General features: G+C 39.1%; 1 protein-coding gene across 1 annotated transcript in view; it reads left to right on the plus strand.

The window, feature by feature from the left end:
- Positions 1 to 3,558: 3,558 nt before the first annotated feature.
- The window catches only part of LOC108900755 (stromelysin-3), a 36,686-nt gene continuing 19,283 nt past the window's right edge, over positions 3,559 to 20,961 (plus strand). Inside the window, exons 1-2 of the mRNA XM_018701966.2 lie at positions 3,559 to 4,001; positions 14,645 to 14,928. Of these exons, the coding sequence (XP_018557482.1) occupies positions 3,888 to 4,001; positions 14,645 to 14,928 (398 nt within the window). The 5' untranslated portion in view covers positions 3,559 to 3,887. The remainder of the gene's footprint in view (positions 4,002 to 14,644; positions 14,929 to 20,961) is intronic.

A 20,961-nucleotide genomic window follows, 5' to 3' on the forward strand; every position in this document is an offset into this window, starting at 1 on the left:
ACCACATCCTGTAAGAACCTTCAAAATAAAACCCCTATCGATGAGTAAGTCCTTTAGTAATAAAGAACACCAAAAAGGAATCAAGTAAGCTATACAAAAACGATACTTAATCTATATACCCACAAGTGCCATTTTGGAAAATGTTCTGATGATCCCGGTGGTTGTTTTTATAACTTTATTGCGAAGCTAACATTAAAGTGGCAACATCTCAAGCCAGTTTGAGGCTCTTTTCAATGCTATTTGGTGTGCAGTGTACACGTGAGAGTGTCCCCTATGTATATGTATATGTACTGGCAACGGTGTATTTGTGTATTTGTCTGTGTACTTTATTTGTTTTAAAAATCTAATCACGTTGTTTTGTCATTACAACAATGAATTTTAGCCCTTGCAATTTATTGCGCATATGTGAGCGTTCATGTTTCTGTGATTTACCCTAACACACACCTCTCCTTTGAACAGTTTGTCCCTCACCCCCCCCTCTCTCTCTTGCTCTTTCTCTCTCTCTATCTCTCTCTCACTCGCGCACACACACATCCTGCATACTTTCTGCTATAGAAACCATTCAGTTATCAAGAGGCTTAAACTATTACCCTTTTTACATTTGTGCTTATTCAGCTTTCTTCAACTCTTTACACCTTTTAAAATGTTCAACTTTGCTATTGCAATTTTGCTATTCAACTGAATAGTTCAGCTGTTGGTTTTAACTTTCAGCTTCTGCATCTACCCTCTCTCTCTGCTAATTTCCACCACTTTAATCATTGCTTCAGAAATTACTTTGGATTTCCAACTGACTTCCAACTTCTGTGTTTTTCTTCTTCATTTCAACCATAATTTCAGCCATTTTCAGCATTGCTTCAGAGATCCATTCAGCTCTCAGCATTCACACACATTTTCCACAGGAAATGCATTTTCTAGTTTTTTATGTAATTCAGTTTTATTTGTATAGCACCAAATCACACCATACATTATCTCAAAGCACTTTACTGAGTCCCTTGATGATGGTGAGCAAAGGACCAAGGCAGCAAAGGCCTAAATCATAATATTCACCTGTACCTAACTTTTGGGATGATGTTTTCATGTTGGTATGCAGTGCCCCTGTCTGTCTCCATTTATAGGCAATTTGTCTGACTGTGGATGAATGAATATCTGAACTCTCTGAGATGACTTGTGAATGACTATAACACAACCTCTCACCCACCAATTCACCATCATTCCAGAACTGAGGATGCAGCTGACTGACTAGATTGACAGATTACCAAGAATCAGTGTGCATCAACAAGACGTTCAAGCTGATTGTGCTGAGCTTTGCAGGTACGGATTTGCAAATTGGACCCATGCAGGACTCTGATACAGTGTAAGGTATTATCACTGTGTTCAATCAGTTAATTCTATGACACGTCGTTAATAAATACTGAATATTGTAAACTTAAGTAAGTTTAACCAGTTTGATGACAAATGATGAGATAAACATTAAGTAAGCGTCATGACCCAAGTGTAATTTCAATTTTTACTCAGTATTCAAGACATGTGAGTCTTTGTAGAGTTATTCTAGTTAACAAATAAGTGTTCAGCATAAACTTTGTGAGTAATCTTGTAAAGCTCAGGTGTAGCAGGTGCCAGCTGAACCTGTCATTCAGCTCCACCACCACCCAGTTATTAGACAGTGTTCTCACTCAGGATGAGGAGTTTCAAAACTCAGACATCCCATTTTCAGTGCATGAAGCAATGTATGATGAATTATTTCTATTATCCAATATGCATCTGCCCCTACCAGCCAAATATTTCCACTCCTGTCAATCTGAAGCTGTCTCACATGAAGTTACAGTGTTTCCTTCCAGACCATTTTATTACCCCTGCAAACATACCGCTAAGTACAGAAACATGCAGACACGAGGAAGACAGATAAGCAACTTGTGTTACATATCACACTTGTTTTTAACACTTGTTTACATATAACCAGGACTGGAAAGAGAGAGAATAAATCGTTCCGCACACAAGCTGTGGTTAACCTGTACAGCAGAATTACAGAGCGGATGGCAAGAAGGATTCAGTTTGATCAGCAGATGGCTGTCTGGTTTAGGAATACATTTGGTTTGATTAAAATAATGTGCAAAAGTTAAACTGGAGAAACCTGAGAATTTTAACAAAGAATCCATTCTCATAGACGCCAAATGGAAATTTCAATATGACAAATTATCAATATGTACTGTAAAAAGCAACTGTAATTGCCAACAATTAGGTAATATGTAAATGGAAAGTAAATTCCTTAAGTAAGTCATAGTAAGACAAATTGATTGGTTGATTGATTCTTGACACTTTATTTGTGATTTTTATTTTAGAATACACAACCAAACACAAAGGATGACATTGAGCAGACCTATGACAACAAATGATGCAGTGACAGTGAATATTTCAACAACATACAGTAGTCATACAGCACATTAACTGTGGTCTACTCACTGCTTTTGTCAACTTCTTTTCTATCAGCAGCAGACAGATGTTTTCAGCACAACCCCAAGAAAGCTGCTGTATGCGTCTAATTGAACACAAAATGCCAGACAAAGTGAGCAGCTAGGATTAGATGGTAACATCCAGCAAGGCAAAGAGAGATATTTTTCTGAGCAGTGGAGCCCAAACCAACACTAAAATGAGACTGAAATGTGTTCCATATTCCTCAGGCCGATGGAAACACAAAATCTGAACTCTTTTCTGACAGAAAAAGGAACTTGTTTACTGGCATGTTAGCCTCAACAAATCATAGGATAGTAGGTTATACACAAGAGCACTGTCTTTCCATCTATTATAGAGTTTTTCTGCCTTCTACTGTCCAATTAATGTCCAATTTATTTAGCTCTGGGGACAGGCCCAGTTCCAGAGCAAAGTGACTGAGGGTGCAACTGAAATAATTGGGATTGCACTAAAGCTGGCACCTAAGGGTAATCTGCAAAAATAGATTATAGCCTGGTTTATATAGGTCTACAACTGTTACCTGGATTAAACAGTCATAACACATAACTTTATGTCTGTGGTGATAGTAAAGGTATATCTTTGTGAAACTTTAGTGTTTGTTGTGTCTTGAGAATAATTGAAGCCAAAGAAGCATTTGCTGTTCATAGCGTACTCAGGTATGGCATTAATGTGATTATAGCCAATACTATGGTTTGTTTCTGTTGTTTCTATGTGTTTGGTTGCCTCTGTCTAATAACCTTGTTTAGACTGCAATGGAAGCCACACATTTGAGCCTTATGAAATTTGGTCATTACCATTATGGACGAAATGATCCCAATTATTGCAAATAGCAACTTTTAAGATTTGATACCAATATCCCAGAATAATGTATAATACAGTAAGCTAATGCATTGACAAGTTATTGAGTTGTTCATAAGACTGAATGATAGATAATATTACACGTGATTAGTGAGGGAGACGTTCTCCCTTCACTGTATCCTAAAATGACCAACATACAACACAGGAACAGAAACACCTGATATTTACTGTGATTTCATGAAGAAATAACAAGCATGTCCCACAGAGTTCCCGTATGAAGTGAATAAATATTTAAAAAGCAGCTGAATAACTACTCTGTTTTAAGCCATTCAGTTCCTCGCTTTAAGCTCTTTATGTGCTCTCTCCTTTGTGAGAGTCGTTCAGCAACTTTTAATTGCTTCAAATGTTAAGCTGTCATGCGTTTGGAGTGAAAGGGGTTAAATCACGTGTGTAGTGTAGTTGAGCCGAGAGCCCGTAAAAGTGTCGTTTGAAGAGGACAAAGGATCCTGCGGCAGAATATAAGATCCCCTGCCATCATTCACTCCACTACCCAGCGGCAGCCCTCTCTCTGTCTGCTCTGCAAACACCGTTACTCAATCAGCTTGTGTCTGGGGGACAACATGATGCGGACAGTCCTGTTTTGCGGCAGCATTTTGCCGTTGCACCTTTTTCTCTGTGTCCATTCTCTGCCGGTACACGAGCAGAGGACCATCAGCGGGTCCAATCAGCTACAGGTGAGTCAAACACAGACTTAAAGCAGAAGTGTAGAGGAAAGTGTATGCATGGGGGGAAGGGTTATGTCAGAGATGACATAGTTTTGAGCAGTTAGGGACAAACAGAGGATGCTGTGAAAAGAAGAAAGATGGAGTTAAAAGTGATACAGAAGAACTGCATGGGAATAAAGTAATCCAATGTAGTTTCCAGTCAGTTAAGCCATCAACGAGTATCAGCTGTACCGCTTATAAAACGTTTATCTCGTGTGTGTAGTGTTGTGTCTGATCTGTGTGTGTATACTGTAAAAACTGTGTAAAACACTTTTTGTCAGTTTCACACAAGGCTGCATTCAATTTGCCTTTCAAACAAAGATCTGTCTGTAAATGCGTTTGTTCCTCAGCATTTATGTTTTAGTTATCTGGCTGATACCATTTTCAATGTATTTGTGAGCATGCTTGTAGTGTACATTTTTATTTGGACAAGATATGCATGTTAAGCCATTCTACTGTATGCCCAGCCAGGATAACATTTGTTCCACATTTTCTGCTACTTGATGGATGCCAGGCCTGCTTTCCAGTATAGCTGTCAACAGCATGACTGAGAGTCAGATTATGCAGGCACAGGCAAGTCATCTGGCAAGTGGTGGAGGTTAAAAAACTGAGCTTGTTTGCTGACTCAGAGGAAAAGGAGAAAACAGGAGATAGCTACTTAGAGAGAGACTCAGGCTACCAGACACCGAATGACTAAACAGCCCCATAGAGACTTTTGTTTGAACATCACTCTTGAGTGTCTGCTGAAAACAACCAGCCCTTCCTAACAGGACTACATTGCAACAGTATCAACCCATAAAACACTTAATGACTGACAGTGAATGATTTACATTCACTTTGCTTGTTTTCACTCTGTTACATCGCATGCACAAGCAAGGTGGATCCTGAAGGTACTTGATGACTTGGCAACATAGATAGATACTGAGTCAAAAATGCAAAAAACACACAATACATACATCAAAAAGAGCATTAAATAAAAATGGAAATATACAAAATACAGATAAATATAAACAGCAGGTTGGTGTGTAATTCAAGAAAGGTAGGAGTGAAATAAGAGTTTATAAAATTTATAGTAAGAGTATTACATACAGAGGGTAGTGCAGCAGTGTGTTCATCTATCACACAGAGGTGAGCTGCTGGACAGTATCATGGTTATGGTAGGAATGATTTCCACAAATGTTCTTTATGACAGCAAATTTGTATGAAAATGAGCACTGCTGTCTGTGCAGTGTTGTGGAGGGGATTAGATGGACTGTCCATGATGGAGAACTCTTTGTTCACTGACCTCCTGCTCCTCATCCTCAAACATCTCCAGATTCTGACCAGTGATGGACCACATCACAGTAGATGGCATTCACTACCACAGACTGGTACTACTAGTACTAAAGACTGCTCCTCCCCCTCTTCTACACAGTATCAATGTTGGTCCTCCAGTGAAGTCTGTTGTTCAAGTGGACATCCAAGTGCTTGTTGTTCTCCATAAGTGCCTTCTCCTTACTCATCATGATACTGTGTTTGGTTGCAGCTGTCCTCCAACTAAGGTCGACCACCATCTCCTTGGTCTTGTCAACGTTTAAGAGTGCTGCTCCACTCCACAAAGTTAGCCACCAGTTCCATGTACTCTGCTTCCTTCCCATTTCTAATATGCCTCACCACTGCAGAATCATCATCACTCATCAGAGTTCAGCTTCAATTCAGAGTCATACTGGAAATCTGAGGTGTACAGAGTGAACAGAAATGGAGACAGGACAGTTCCTGTGCCACTTCAGTGTTACTGACCACCACACCAGACAGGGAGCTCTCTAGCTAAACAAACTAGGGCCTATCCAAGAGATATTCAAAGATCTAGGTGACAATGTACCTGCTTCTCACAAACTCAAGAGGGTCTAGAGCAGATAACCCAGGAGCTGCAACAGGCTGCCACTTTCAGGGCACCAGTATGAAACAAGGGCAAGAATGGCGTTCAAACTAGGGATGCACCGATACCACATTTTTTCAATCCAATTACAAGTACTTACATTTGTGTACACTTACACATTTACACTTTATTACACTTTGTACGTTTACTTGAAAACATGTTTTATTTTCATCAGATATTGTTTCATTCTCTGGCTGTAAGAAATTGCCACACATTTTATTCAAACAGAAGTACTGTTATTGACATTTTAGCATTCAACTGCATCTTTTTTCTAACAAACTTTCTAACTACATATTTCACTTAAATATAGCCCTGAAATATAACTGTACCAACATCAAACTGTGGCAGAGCAACTAAGGCATTATCCTGTAATCAGCAGCTTCTGTCTGTGAGAACTAAGTCTATTTTGTTTTTTGAATGAAAAGCAGCTTCTCTGCATTATCAGCTGTTTTGGTTTTCATCTACAATGTGGGACACTGAGCTAACAAGCCTTTCACTTTCCACACTGCTGCTGTTTTTTACATGTTTTAACAGACTGCTTGTGTTGAAAGTTCTCACGTTCGTCCCTCCTCTTGCAGTCTGCTTTACTTTAGTCACCATCATCCACTGTGAAATACCTCCACACTGCCGACATTGCTCCTCCTAGCTCTTAATTAGCACCTGAACGTCCAACTGAACGTCACGCTGCCATAAAGTGGCATCAGGTGCTGTGGTATAGGACACTTTTATGAATATGAGTATGAGTACAAGAACAGGGTATCGGACAGATGCTGGTATCGGTATCAGTGCATCTCTAGTTCAAACCAAGGAAGTCCAGAAGCATTGTGATCAGAAATGGTGAAATGACCAGCAAATTCCAGCTTCCAGTCCAAGGCGAGGTTATACAATTAGTTGAAGAAAACCTCACACACTAACAGAGGCAACATATCTAGGTCAATTAAACAGGCAGATGAATGACTGACAGAGGGATCAGGCTTACCCAGTAAGCTCAAGGCCTGGCTCTTCCAGCATGGCCTGCCACCAAGACTCATGTGGCTACTGGCAATTTATTAAGTGCCTATTATATCAGTGGAAGGAGGCAGGAGGCAAATTAATTCCACCAAGGTTCATGTCAGTAGGGCTACACATCAGATCTGGTCAGTAACATCAACCCCTGTCATTGGTGGTGAAGAGTTCAATGTGGCAACTTCAACTTTGGAAAAAATTAAAAGTAAAATCCACAAGCTAATGGTCCATGAAATATTTTCTTCTTTCATAAATCACCATTAAATCCACAAAAGAAACCACTGAAGAGTAAGCAATCTGCCCTATGGATGCTGAGCCATCATCCTGCATATCTTCAGCTAAATTGTTTTATTTTTCCTTGCTGAACTTCATCTGTCACAGCACAATGTCCTTCCTATTTATATTAAATTATGTATTTGTCCTTATTACATAAATCATGGCATTTGGTGATTCATAAGCTAGCAGGTAATATCTGCTGGTTTCAATTAACTACTCCACACAGAGCACCTCCATACTTTTGAGGTCAGACAGAAGTTTTTTAAGAATGAAAAACTTCACAAATACACACACTGCTTTTTCTGTTAGATGGGACTGTTAACTTTGGCTGACTGCCACCATGGTGATGGTAGCAGCATTGAGTGTTCTTAAATTAGCCAGTGGATTCTAAGTAAACTTCACCTCTATCAGCTACAAAATGCTGCTTACACATTGATGCATCAATATTAACAATCTAATAATGAAATATATAATTATATACCACTCAAAGGACATTTTTCTGCATAATAAGTAATTTTCTTATGATACTTGAGGTAATTTATTTGCTTTAAGTACATTTTGACATTTAAGCAGAGGTAAAAGTCAGGTGTAGCTCTAAAAAGTGTATTTTATGTAGAAAAGTTCAAATCTATGATGGAGCTCATTAACTAAATGAGGTTTAGTGAAAGATTTTTACAGTGAAGGATCAGTCTCTCATTGCCATTCATACTAATCCTCTCTAAATTGCAAATACTCCCTCCACTTGGCGTAATCAGCCAGTTTGTGCGCAAAACACTGAATGCCTGCTAACAGCTGGGAGTTTTTGTGGTTAAATATTTACCCTTGAGAGATTTCCCCCACTGAGTGCAAACATTTATCACATTTATTGGACTACTTTTTATAAGCCAAAGGATGTCTGTGGGAGTAGATCTTATCACATTTGTGGTGGTTTAGGGAATAAAAACAGATCCTGCCCGCTTTTTAATATTAGAAGTCGTAAGGTTAGTCATTCCCACAAATGTCAGATCAGCATCCTTGAAAAGCTTTCTTAATACACTCTCTGTATTATGGTACAGACCACCTGATGTCATGACTGAACAGGGAATTTCCAGACATCTGCTTGCTGTGTGTGTGTGTGTGTGTGTGTGTGTGTGTGTGTGTGTGTGGTTTTTTTGTCATGTACATGTTCATACCTGCATGGACACATTGTTTTTACATGCCTGAATGACATCAACAAAGACTCCCCAATGTAACAGATGGCACCTATTAGATAAAACAACAATGCCCCCCGTGTAGACAGGCTCAGCAGTTAATTTGGTTTGACGCTGGGGCACGTCAGTTTGGGCAAGACGCAGCAGCCACACTATCTTGTGGTGACATGTCAGCCCCATCTCCAGGATTCCCCTAGCATACACAAAGCCTTGTTTCAAATTTTGTGTTTATGCTTTCTAAATGAAAACTTGTCCTTTGCCTACACACTTGCCTTAGTTCTGTCACTCAACCTAAATTGAGCTGTCTGTCAGTTCAGCTAAGCCTGAGGCATAAATTTTGGTTAGTGGTTAAAACCTCTTTAATCCTGATGATGATTAGGTTCAATGGCAAATATTATAACAAGTAATAGTTTCAGTAATTTTTCAAGCAAAACTGCTAGGTATTCTGCCTCTCATTGCCTGAAACTTGGCATCTAACTTTTCAGACACTGTAAGCATCATATAGCTTTTTTTTAAGTGTGTCAATACACAGATACAGAAATATACAGTATGCAATGTTGTAAAGCAAGGAAAATATTTTTTCCTAACTTAAAACTAATCTTTCTGACTAAAAAACTCTCAAAAGAATAATACCATGTACTAAATGGTAATGAATTATGTAATTATTAAATAAAGGGATACTTGTGCATCCATAGAGATGAAGGTCAAATTCCAAAAACACTGGATCCTACTTTCTGGGTAATCCAACTCATTAGGGCTTTTCATTAGACCCTTGCCTCCTCCCAAATGCTGACTTTTGAAACTTGAAACTCAATTGTCAAAACTGAGTTGTCAAATTAAAAAAAAAGCCCAAATGGAGATGAGGCCAATGACAGACATAACAGATTAGTGGTTGTGCACTTTATTCCAAGCACTTTATTACAGTAAGTTGTGGATGAGCTGATGTCAGATGAAAATACTACACACACACACACACACACACCAAAATGACTTTATGTTTTGTTAGAGAAAATGAAGAGTGCCACATATTCCAATAGCTGATAAATATGATGAGAGAATATGTTTGTCAGATACAGTATTTGTATGTTATTTTTTGACTACAGGATGAATTAACCTTTTTAATAATTACTCACATTTATCCCAGTAATGTGAGAACTAGTAATAGACAAGGACACAGCGGCCTCATGACAGTTATCACCTAATAATTATCACTCTCTTGTTAGATCTCTGTTACAGTATCCTTAAAGTTGCCCACTCAGCAACTCTGTACCTGAACTGTACCTTGCGAGCTTCAAACAGTCAAATCAGCAAAACAGAAATCAAACCAAGTCAGCAAGGAGCTGACTTCATTGTGTAAAGAATGGAGTGTGACAGCCACCCAGTGCAGCACTATGTGATGCTTATAAAGTCATGTCATCAGATTATCACTCCAATAATTCACTATTAAACTCACTTGGCTTTCCTCAGCATGTTAATGAACCCTCTCACGCTTAATGAACCCTCTGGCATAGATATTGAGCATTTAATAATACTTCCACAAACCCCTCTTTTGTCCGACATCTATCATTTTAGGTATCATTTACAATAATAGACTAGACACAGCATTTGGGAAAAAATCCATGCAGTATGTGTCTATCTGAAAGTGCTGTAACCAAGCTCTGTGGTACACTTCACAAATATGTGCTTGAGAGAATGTCATCATCTCCTTCCCGCAACTAGCACTGACGAATTGTCTCATACAGAATCAACTGAAATGCCTTATTAATATCAAACCTGCAATTAGGATTTAGGGTACATCATAGCACAGAAACAGCACCCATGAAAGTTACCAGTGATCTTCTCATGGCCTCAGACAATGAATTCATCTCTGTACTTGTCTTGTTAGATCTTAGCACTGCATTAAACACCACTGATCGTAAGATTTTATTACAGTCTGAAACATGTCATTGAGATTAAATGAACCACACTAGGCAGATTTAAGTCATATCTATCAGATTGATTTCAGTTTGGTCATGTTAACAACAACTCTTACATGCACACAAATGTTACCTACTGAGTTCCGCAGGGTTTTGTGCTAGGACTGATACTTCTTACTCTATATATGTTTCCTTTATGAAGAGCCACGTAAATTTCCATTGCTATGCAGATGACAGATGTATTTATCTAGGAAGCCCAGTGAAACTAATCACGTAGTCAAACTTCAGGCCTGTCATAAAGACATAAACAAGCTTGGTTTACCTGTAATTTTCTACTTCTGAATTCAGACTCGGGTTATTTTTACTTGGCCCTGAACACCTCAGAAAAACATTTTCGCAGGACAAACATTTTACTTTCGATGCCATAACCTTGGCCTCCAGTTCTACTGAAAGGACCTTTGGAGTCATTTTTGACCAGGACATGTCCTTTGCCTCCCACATTAAACAAGTCTCCAGGACAGCCATCTTTCACCTGCAAAATGTTGTGAACAGTAGGAACATCTTGTCTCAAAAGGATGCTGATAAACTAGATCACTCATTTTTTACCTCCAGACTGGACTACTGTAATTTCTTAGCAGGATGTCCCAATAACTCTGTGAAAAGCCTAATTGATTCAAAATGCTCCAGCACAAGTGCTGACAGGAACTAGATAAAGAGTTTCTCCTGCTTCTCTGCATTCCCCCCCCGTAAAATCAAAGACTAGGATTCAAAATCCCTCTCCATACTCACAAAGCCCTTAATGACCAAGCTCCATCTCATCTTAAAGACCTCAGTACCCTGTTATCCCAATATAACACTTTGCAGGCTTACTGGTGGTTCCTACAGTCTCCAACAGTAGAATGGGCGGCAGAGACTTTACCTATCATGCTCCTGTGGAACTAGCTTCCATATTCTATGGCATAAAAAGGATTACAAAGTGTTCAGAGAGACTCTGTTTTTGGTTTTAGTTGGGACTTTGAATTTCTCTTGTGTTTCCACTGTCTCCAGTGGCAAAACACAGTAGCAGGCTAACACGAACATGATGGATGAAACAGATGAGACCACATTGTTTGGCCCGGTGGATGGAAAGTTTCAGTTTAAAAAACCGTCGGATGGAAGCGTAGATAAGAGCACGGTTGTGTGCAAATTAGGCAACAAAGAATTTGCATATCACCGTGTAGCAGCAATCATGGACGCCAAAGCTAACGTTAATGTTAGTTCTAGTATGAGCAGGCAGCGTCGCTAACCCACTCTTGACCAGATGATGGTTTCAGAGCCAAGATGAGTAAGTCCACGTCTGACAAATTAACAAACTCAGTGTCCTCAGTGTCCTATCTTAGAGCAGAAGACAGTTGGTATAAGCTGAAGCTAGACTGCAGAAGGATAAGTTTTAGTTTTGAGGATGGACAATTTCATACACAAATATAGGAAGGCTAAACCTATACAATTTATTTATTTTGGTTTATAATTTAAAGACATTTATGTCAACATTTATTTCTAAAGCCCTTTTCTAAATAATAAAAAAGGAAGTTCATAATAATCTGACTACTTTTATTTATTGATGAAAAAGTAGTCATATGCAGTAATATAGAAAATTGGGGATGCAACGTGTCATGATGCATCATGATATTGAACTGAACTGAATTGTTGTAAGGATAATTGGATTGTCAGATCAAAAAAGATGCACAGCCCTAATTACTACACAGTCAGTTATTGTTAAGAGTTAAGTTCTCTGATGGCATGTGGATAAAAACTGTTCTGGAGTCTAAAGGTGTGGGTCTTGATAGACCTCTAGCACCTTTCAGAGGGTAGCAGAGTGAAGAGGTGGTTGCCTGGGTGAGAGGAGTACTTGATTATGTTTTTGGCCCAGTGGAGACACTGGGTTCTGTATATGTCCATGAGTGAAGGTAATTGTGTTGATGATATGTTGTTGTTGTTGTTTTCGTGACCCTCTATAGTTCTTTTTTGTAAGCTGTAAGCTCTTGATAGCTCTCTTCAAGTTTAATCTGGCAACCTGTATTGTTAATTATTACCAGACTTGAAGGCTATGTTGCGGTTCTTCAGCCGAGTCATCCATGGTGTGTTATTTGGAAAGCCCTGTATCTGTTTGTTTGTTTGTCTGTTTACCATTGACAAATTAATCATGTATAATGACTCTTGGCAATATAATAAACCAAAGTTCTTCAGTTTTATTCCTTAAAACTTTCAAGTTATCCAAGCAAAACATTATTTGTTCACAGAACTACACTTTAATACATCATACAGTAAATTAGTGGAATCAACTCATCTTTTCTCAGGAACTTAACATAAACATGTAATGTTCTTATAAATCTTATAATTTTAAATGAATTCAACATAGAATGTCTAGTTTTAATTGTTAGACCACTTAAAAACTTATTAACTCAACTTATTCTAACTTGAGTTCTTTCAACTTGAAATGAGTAGTTGAATGAAGAAACGGTTCATCTCATTAAATAAAGTTCTTACAGAAGCAAAACTAGTGTATATAGCATATGATATACACTGGTAGATCACCTGGTTAAGTGCATACCGTGTATCAAGGCTAAAACTTTGCTGCAGTGACCACTGTCACTATCAGTAAAGGAAAAAACATGTGTGTCTGTAATTTCAGCTTGTGACTAGTCATTCAGTTCAATTCAATTCAATTCAGTTTTATTTATATAGCGCCATATCACAACAACAGTCATCTCAAGGCACTTTTCATATAGAGCAGGTCTAGACTGTACTCTTTAAAATAGGTATTTAGAGAGAGAGTCATCCCCAGGAACTTGGTCCAATATCTCCCATCAGTGTTCAACTGGATTGAGATCTGGTGACTGCGAAGGTCATAGCATACGATTCACATAATTTCATGCATCATCAAGCTATTCAGTGACCTCTTGTGCCATATACACTGATCAGCCATAATGTTAAAACCACTGACAGCTGAAGTGAATAACATTCATCATTTTGTTACAATACAATGTTCTGCTGAGGAACCATGGGTCCTTCATTCATTTAGATGTTACTTTAACACATACCACCCACCTAAACATTGTTTTAGACCAAACACACACCCACAATGGCAACAACACTCCCTAATGTCAGGGGTCTCCCCCAACAGGATAATGCTCCCACCACACCACAAAAACTGCTCTGAAATGTCTCCAGGAACACGACAAAGAGCCAAAGGTGTTGACCTGGCCTCCAGACTTCCCACATTCCAATCTGACCAGCATCTGTGGAATGATCCAGAACAAGTCAGATCCATGGAGGCCCCATCCTGCAGCCCTGCTGCCAATGTCCTGGTGCCAGACACTACAGGAGATCTTCAGAGATCCCATGTCCAAGCCCCAACAGGTCAGAGCTGTTTTAAATGGGTCCCCCAGTATGAGGAGGACCTATGCAATATTAGGTAGGTTCCCACAGGTACTGAATCAGATTGGGCTCTAGAGAGTTTGGAGCCCAGGTCAGCAGCTTTGGCTCTGTTCCTCGAGACATCTCTGAGCAGTTTTTGTGGTGTGGTGGGAGCATTATCCTGCTGGGGGAGGCCCCTGACATTGGGGAGTGTTGTTGCCATTGGAGGGGTGAGTGCTTGGTTTGTGACAATATTTAGGTAGGTGGTACATGACAAAGTAACATCTAAATGAATATCACGACCAAAGAATCCTCAGCAGAACATTGTGTTATAACGAGATGATCAATGTTATTCACTTCATCCACCAGTGGTCATAATGTTATGGCTGATCAGTGTATATGCATGGGGGCATTGCCATCCTGTTCCTCCACTAATGTCCAGGTTTTCTGCTGTTTATGCTGATGCCTTCTCCTGCTTTATCTTGATCTTTTCTCGTAACTCATGGTGGCTTGTGCAATAGCTGTCCATAGTAATGAATCAAATGGCACTGTGACATTTTGTAAGAGAATGTACTACCTAATCAAATTCCTAAACATGTATGATGCTGTATTGTATCAGTTAGATTTCTATTTAGAGGATTAACATAAAAGCTTTCTGCCCTTATAAAATGCACGCATTTTCTCTTTTTGGAGTCTAGACCAAGCTTTATAATAAAAGAGGTCTAGATGTTGTCAGAAGCTAAGTATAACCTGGAGGCCTGGTCTGTAGAGCTGATTTTGTACACAATGATATTGTCAGCATAAAAATTCACATTGTAGTGCTCAGCCTCAAAATAGATGAAATTTATTAGTATTTCCTATGCCTTAATAAAGACTACATGATGACTTCAATGACTGTGCCTGTGTTTGCAGGGATGGCCTCACAGCAACAGTCATGTTGGCCTGAACAACAGGGGCCAACATGAACAGGACACACTAAATGAGGAGCTCTATTTGAAGTCTGTACCAGAATCCAGAAATGACACAGAGTTTTGGAAGCGCCCTCGCTGCGGAGTCCCAGACTATCCTACCTTAATGAAGGTCAACCTGTCGTTCTATAACCTGAAGAAAAGGAAGGGAGGCCTGAGTAGACAGGAGCGCAGGAAGCGATTTGCGCTGTTTGGAGGGCGCTGGGAAAAGACTGACCTCACTTACAAGTAAGAAACACAAATGTTCTGTTTAGTTATAGCAGTATGCATACTGCTATATATATATATATATATAATATATATATATATATATATATATATATATACATACATATATATACTTACTTAATGTTTCAGACAGTTTTAGGCACTTATGGTAAAGTGAGGATGCTGTCAAAAATAATTAATCCCATGATTAAGTTTTATTCATCAATTAACCTCATGTTGCAGTGAACCAAAAAAACCTAAATCAGATCAGTATTTCCTATGACAGCAGCCCCCACTCCCACCCCCTTTTGCCTTTAAAACAGCTCCAGTTCTCCTCAGTACACCTGTGCTTAGGTAGTTTTTTTTTCCAGCATCTTGGAGACGTTGCCTCAGTTCCTCTGTGGATTCAGGCTGTCTCAGTGTCTTCTGTCTCTTCATGTCATCTCAGACTGACTCCATGATGTTGAGATCAGGACCCTGTGGGGTCAGACCATCTGTTGCAGGACTCCTTGTTCTTCTTGTCTCTGAGGATAGTTCATGATGCTGACTGTGTTTGACTCATTAATCTGGGACTGATCAGACACCTCCCTGATGGTACTGATGAAGGATAAGAGTAAAAACATCTGAAGTGCCTAAAACTTTTGCACAGTACTGTGTGTGTGTGTGTGTGTGTGTGTATGTGTATATATCTGTGTATATATATATACACGCACACAAACTTGTAGCAAAAGTATGGAGACCCGGAGTGGTCATAGAGAAGACAAAAAATATATATATAGTGAGGGCTTTTTGTGCACTCACTATTGCACAAAATAGGATTAGTTCCCACATTTTATTTTTCATGTGCACATTTTACTTAATCTGTGTGCACGATATAAGTGTATATACAGAGACCCATGACAACAGACTTGCTTTCACTCCGAAGCAAGAGGTACACTGCTCCTCATCTTAAGATGAAGGAGCCCGATGAGGTTGTGACACCTTATAGTTATTTACATTCTCATGATTAACATCTAATTAATGTATTATGTAGGCTATTTAATTCATGTAATTACTCTAACTAATGTTGCCTTAATAATCAACTTAACACTGATATTTGAAGTAGGTGCAGTGCACTTCATGCTTTGGAGAGAAAGTCTGTCTGTTGTATTTTGTGTGCACAAAATAGCACTTTGTGTGCTCAGTGTTGTGAAATGTGCTCTCGCTATATATCTTATTTTTTCTATGACCACTGTGGGGCTACGAACAACAGTAAATCTTACAATTACATATTTAGAAATGTAGTATCTGTTGAGGATACAGACTTAAGTTCCTTTATCTTTCTCATAAAAGAAATGAGGTTTATTTAGTCAGTGGAACTGTCTGTAAGTCAAGTTTTCCAATACAAATACTAAATAATTTAAATTAAGATAATTTTAGAGTTAAGATAAACGAGCTCTAAGTCTGACTGTCATGCCTTCTTCTTTGCAGTTAATGGACAGCCCCTCTCAGTAATTTGGCTTGAGGGTTTCATGGCCTCCTAAACAACAAATCCATTTTATCTGAGAGCACTTCATGGAGCAAAACAAAGCAGATGGCTTTAGTTTGGTGTGGACCCCAGAAACTAGGATGGGGTGGGGATGGAAATAGCAAGCTAATGGAAAATGTGTTTACGTTTTAGGGCTTGAGGGTTAGATTGTTTGTAGATTCAATTTGTCAAAGCAGCAAAATAGGCAGAGTTCTAGCCACCTTGTAAAATGTGTAATAGTTGTGGAATTAAAAGCTACATTGCATAGTTGTTATTATGGTTTGTTATTTTTGTGTTTACCCGGCTGGTCAGTGTGACAGAGTTCTAAATCAAGTCAGCACTGCAGTACTCAGTTTGTCTGGGTGCATGTGTGGACAGTGTACATCAGTTGCTACATTACACAGACACTGTTCTGATATCTAAGCTGAGAAACAGATTGTGCTGTTTTGTATGTATCTGTTTGAGATAGCATTCCAAAATGCTGGTGTTTTTCTTTAGCAGTGGTGAGACTAGAAACACTGACTTGAAGATAAACTTTGTGAAACTGCCTACACTACTCAATGCATAACAAGCTAGGTAGAATAAACTGCGGCTTCAAGAATTGTATTTACAGATTAACTGAAACAGAGAACTATTACCTAACTCTGCAGTTCCCCTCAGCTCTATGGAGTGTTCAGAGTCTTTCAGCTCATTGTTTTGGTTTCCCATCCCAGAACTTTACTGTTATAGATCAGTGTCAGTATACCCAGCACTGCTTTCCTGCAGCAGGCAGATAAACCCTCTGTAAACTATGCTTTGCACCAAACAGCAGACAGACAAACTTAATAAGCCAGTGAACAGAGTGGACCATTTAGCAGCAAAAGAACCAGACTGATTTTTGCAAATTTGAGCTCCTTTTTTCAAATGAGACAAAAACCGACACTCAATACAATAGAATGTCATGTCAAAATATTTTCAATGAAACAACAGAAACAAAGCAACAAAGAGTCATGGTAGCAAGATGGATGGTGCTTTGAGCAACAAGTGCACAATGACATTGCTAACATGCTCCTGTAGAGGGTAAAATATTTAGTCACCATCTTAGTTTAGCATATTAGAGTGCTAACACATATTAATGAGTAGTAAACACAGTACAGCTGAGGCTGATGGGAGTGTGATTAGTTTAGCAGGAAGCTAGTCATGTTTTGGTCAAAGGGAAATTTTGATGTGATGATGGACAATAAATTATGGGCTTATATTAGGTTGTTATGCTATTATACTAGTGTAGCTAAAAAACACAAGTTCAAGTGGATGAAATGATTAATCAACATTAACATAAAGCAAAAATATTTGTGTGTGTGTGGTACAATTCTTCTTAACATTCTTCAGTTGTAGGCATGGCTAAAAGATTAGTGTAGGCCTGTCAGGCTTCTATCACAATGCAGAATATCAGAGACCAAACAGCAGTTTTACTGTGTATTGTGTAAGTAGAGCTTATCAAGGCAGTAAGCACAGTAAGTTAGTGAGCCCTAAACACTACATCACCTATACCATTGTGGTGTTATCTCTGTATCTAGGAGCATCACTTTATACTATCTGGGGGTTATTTTAACTGTAACCACCACAGCAGGGCAGTGTGGTCAATCTGTTCATTTTCATTTCTGGCAAATGTATTTTCTTTTCACAGCAGCGCTGTCAGTGATGCTAGCTGTTGGTTCACATTACGCCCTGTGTGTCGTGTCTGAGCTTGTCCAGTTGAACATTAAGAAAGAGCTTGTTCTCTACTCAGTGTCTTTAAACACAATATTACAAGGTTGACACTGAGTAGAATCAGTGTCATGTGCCGTGTATGCATACTTGGCGTGTTGTAGAGAGAGTAGTAGTAGAACTAAGTTACTATTTATCAGGGCCTCAACATGGGGATCCAACATGATAGAAGGCTGCAAAAGCCTGGTATTAAAACATTGCTTTTACCTGTGGTCTTGAAATTTGACATTATTAGCATGAATATGTTGTTACTGTTGGTTGAGGCTTCTCCACGATAGATACTGATTAGTCCACTCCAGTACTACAGTGGCCAAAAATAGCTTTTTTCCAAATGCCCTAATTACGCTTATGTTGATGGTAAGGGCTTCAGATGAGCTTTGAAGCAATCATGTCATTAAAAAATGAGGCTACTATAAGAGAAAAGAAAGAAAACTTTCAGAGTGGTTTAATATTGGTGTGTAACAGGGCTAGTTGCAGCTGCAGGTCCATCATCACCACCTTGCGTAGTTACCGAGGTCACATTTTAAGGTGAGGAGACACTGGGGGGACCCAAAATACAGACACAAAATTATGAGTTCAGGTGATTTATTAAACAAAAACCAAACTGAAAACAAACAAACAAAACTCTTGACAGTTAAGCCAGGCGAAAGTCCATATAACACAAACATCCTTAATCAGAAATCCACATGGGAAGGTGCAAGCACACACTGGGGAAGCACAACAACACAAGACCAAAATGCATTTGCAAGACTCTGACAAAGAACTGGGGAAAGACAAGACCATATATACACACTGGGATAATTACAAACGAGACACAGGTGGGGCTGAAAAAAGGAGGGAAAACAGGACCGGAAGTTTAAAAAAAAAAAAAAAAACACCACCAAACATTAGACAGGACAAGAGACTTCAAAATAAAACAGAAAGACCAGGAAACACAAGTGTAAGGAATACCATAAAAACCCAGAAACCAGAAACACAGGAGAAATAACTACCAAAATAACACAGACCTAAACACTAGAAACACAAGAGACAACAGAAACTAGGGTCACACCGCAGGCAGGCTGTGACACTGAGCTCATGAAGGTGTTTTAAAAGTCATTTCAAGCAGTCGTTTGCAGCAGTGTACACTGAAAGCAGATTTACAGCAATAGGTGTTTCTAAAATAACTGATTCTTGTGAGTTGCTGGAAAAAGCTTCAGGAGACCCAGGTGTGTTAATCATTTATTGAAGCTTGATGCATAAAGAAGCAATACAAGTTAATACTGTGTAATGCCACCCAATTCTGAAGGTTGTCTGCCTTGCATGGCATATTTATAGATAGCTTACATTCAAGACTCCATCTACCAGCATGATCATAACAGAAATGGAGGTGGGGTATACTTATTTATAAGGAGTAATCTGACACTTAATCTATGAGCCGACATCTAGGTGGAGGGCTCGGAAACAGCATGGATTGAACTGATGGTTCTCACGACTAAAGCCATTATTACTGATGTTACAGACCACATCAACAAACAGACTTTTACAATCAACATCTAGAGATGTCATGTATAAAGAGTAGGGATGTAACGATATCAAAATCTCACAATGGCAAATCCATGATACGATATTTGTTGCAATATTTTAGAAAAAGGCAAAGAAAGACTTGAAAAAAATTGAAAATTCTGTTAATTGAACCATGAACAAGGCATTCATTTGAAAGTGCAAAGAGCAGTCAGTAGTATTCCCCGATGTGTCTGACAGTGTCTGCATATTGTTTTTTGTTTATCAGTCTCCTTCTCTCTCTCTCATTTGGTGACATGGGGAAACTGAAATGCTTCCACATGTCAGATCTAAAACATGCTGGAGCATCCTCAGTTTCAAAGGCTTCGTCTCTCTCTCCCCTGCTCTGTTCTCCCTCACCTCCAACACCAGCGTCTGCCTGCTTCACTGTAGATTTGAAGAGGGAGTGAGCAGAGCGCAAAGGATGATGGTCTGTGTAGTATCTCATTTCTCTTCGCTCTGCTCCACCACGGCTGTAACTAAGCTACAGTTTTGCCTGGAAGACCTATTGTTTGTTACTGTCCAGGTCCACAACGGTATTGAGACACTATCTATTATCTTGATATCGTGAAATTGACGATACTTTTACGTCTGTAACAGAGTGGTGCAGGACTGAGTCCTAAAATCTGGAAATACGTTACTCTGGTTCCCTTGTCAATGGGTTTTTTGAATGGGCCTTTTGGTTAAGTGACAGAAATAAGGTCTGTGCTTAACACAAGCTCAAGACACATCACATTTTATTCTACAACATAAAATATGTCAGAAAATTCCCCACTTTTTTTGGATTTTTTTAGGGTTACGTGTCTCAAAAAAGACAGCTGCTAGCAAGTCGCTGAATGAGACTACAGAGGTTATATGTGTCATAATGCTGCACACAAAAACCCATCTACTCACCAGTCCACCTTTACAGCCTCGTTGTGTTTCTACTCACACTCTTTCAAACTCTCACTAACTTTCTAAGAAGAAAGGCTTTTGTAGAGGAAGTAAGCAGCTAAATCAAATTACTAATAATCAAATTTAACCGACTCTAAAATAGAGTGAAATGTCAAGCAAACTCAGCAGTGGTATGAAGGATAAAGTAGCTAACACGATCAAGCCAGTCATGGCTAAGGAGCACCAGTTCAAGGAATCCAAATTCATTCAACTGAATAACACAGTTGACAAAATGTTCTTTTCAAACGTGTGGACACCACAGAGAAGAACCATAATGGTGCAAGAGAAGAGAGTTGAGAGGATATGGAGGGATACCTGGGGGCAGA

Source organism: Lates calcarifer, linkage group LG9 (genome assembly GCF_001640805.2).
Source record: "Lates calcarifer isolate ASB-BC8 linkage group LG9, TLL_Latcal_v3, whole genome shotgun sequence".
In the NCBI taxonomy this organism is placed as follows: Eukaryota; Metazoa; Chordata; class Actinopteri; family Centropomidae; genus Lates; species Lates calcarifer.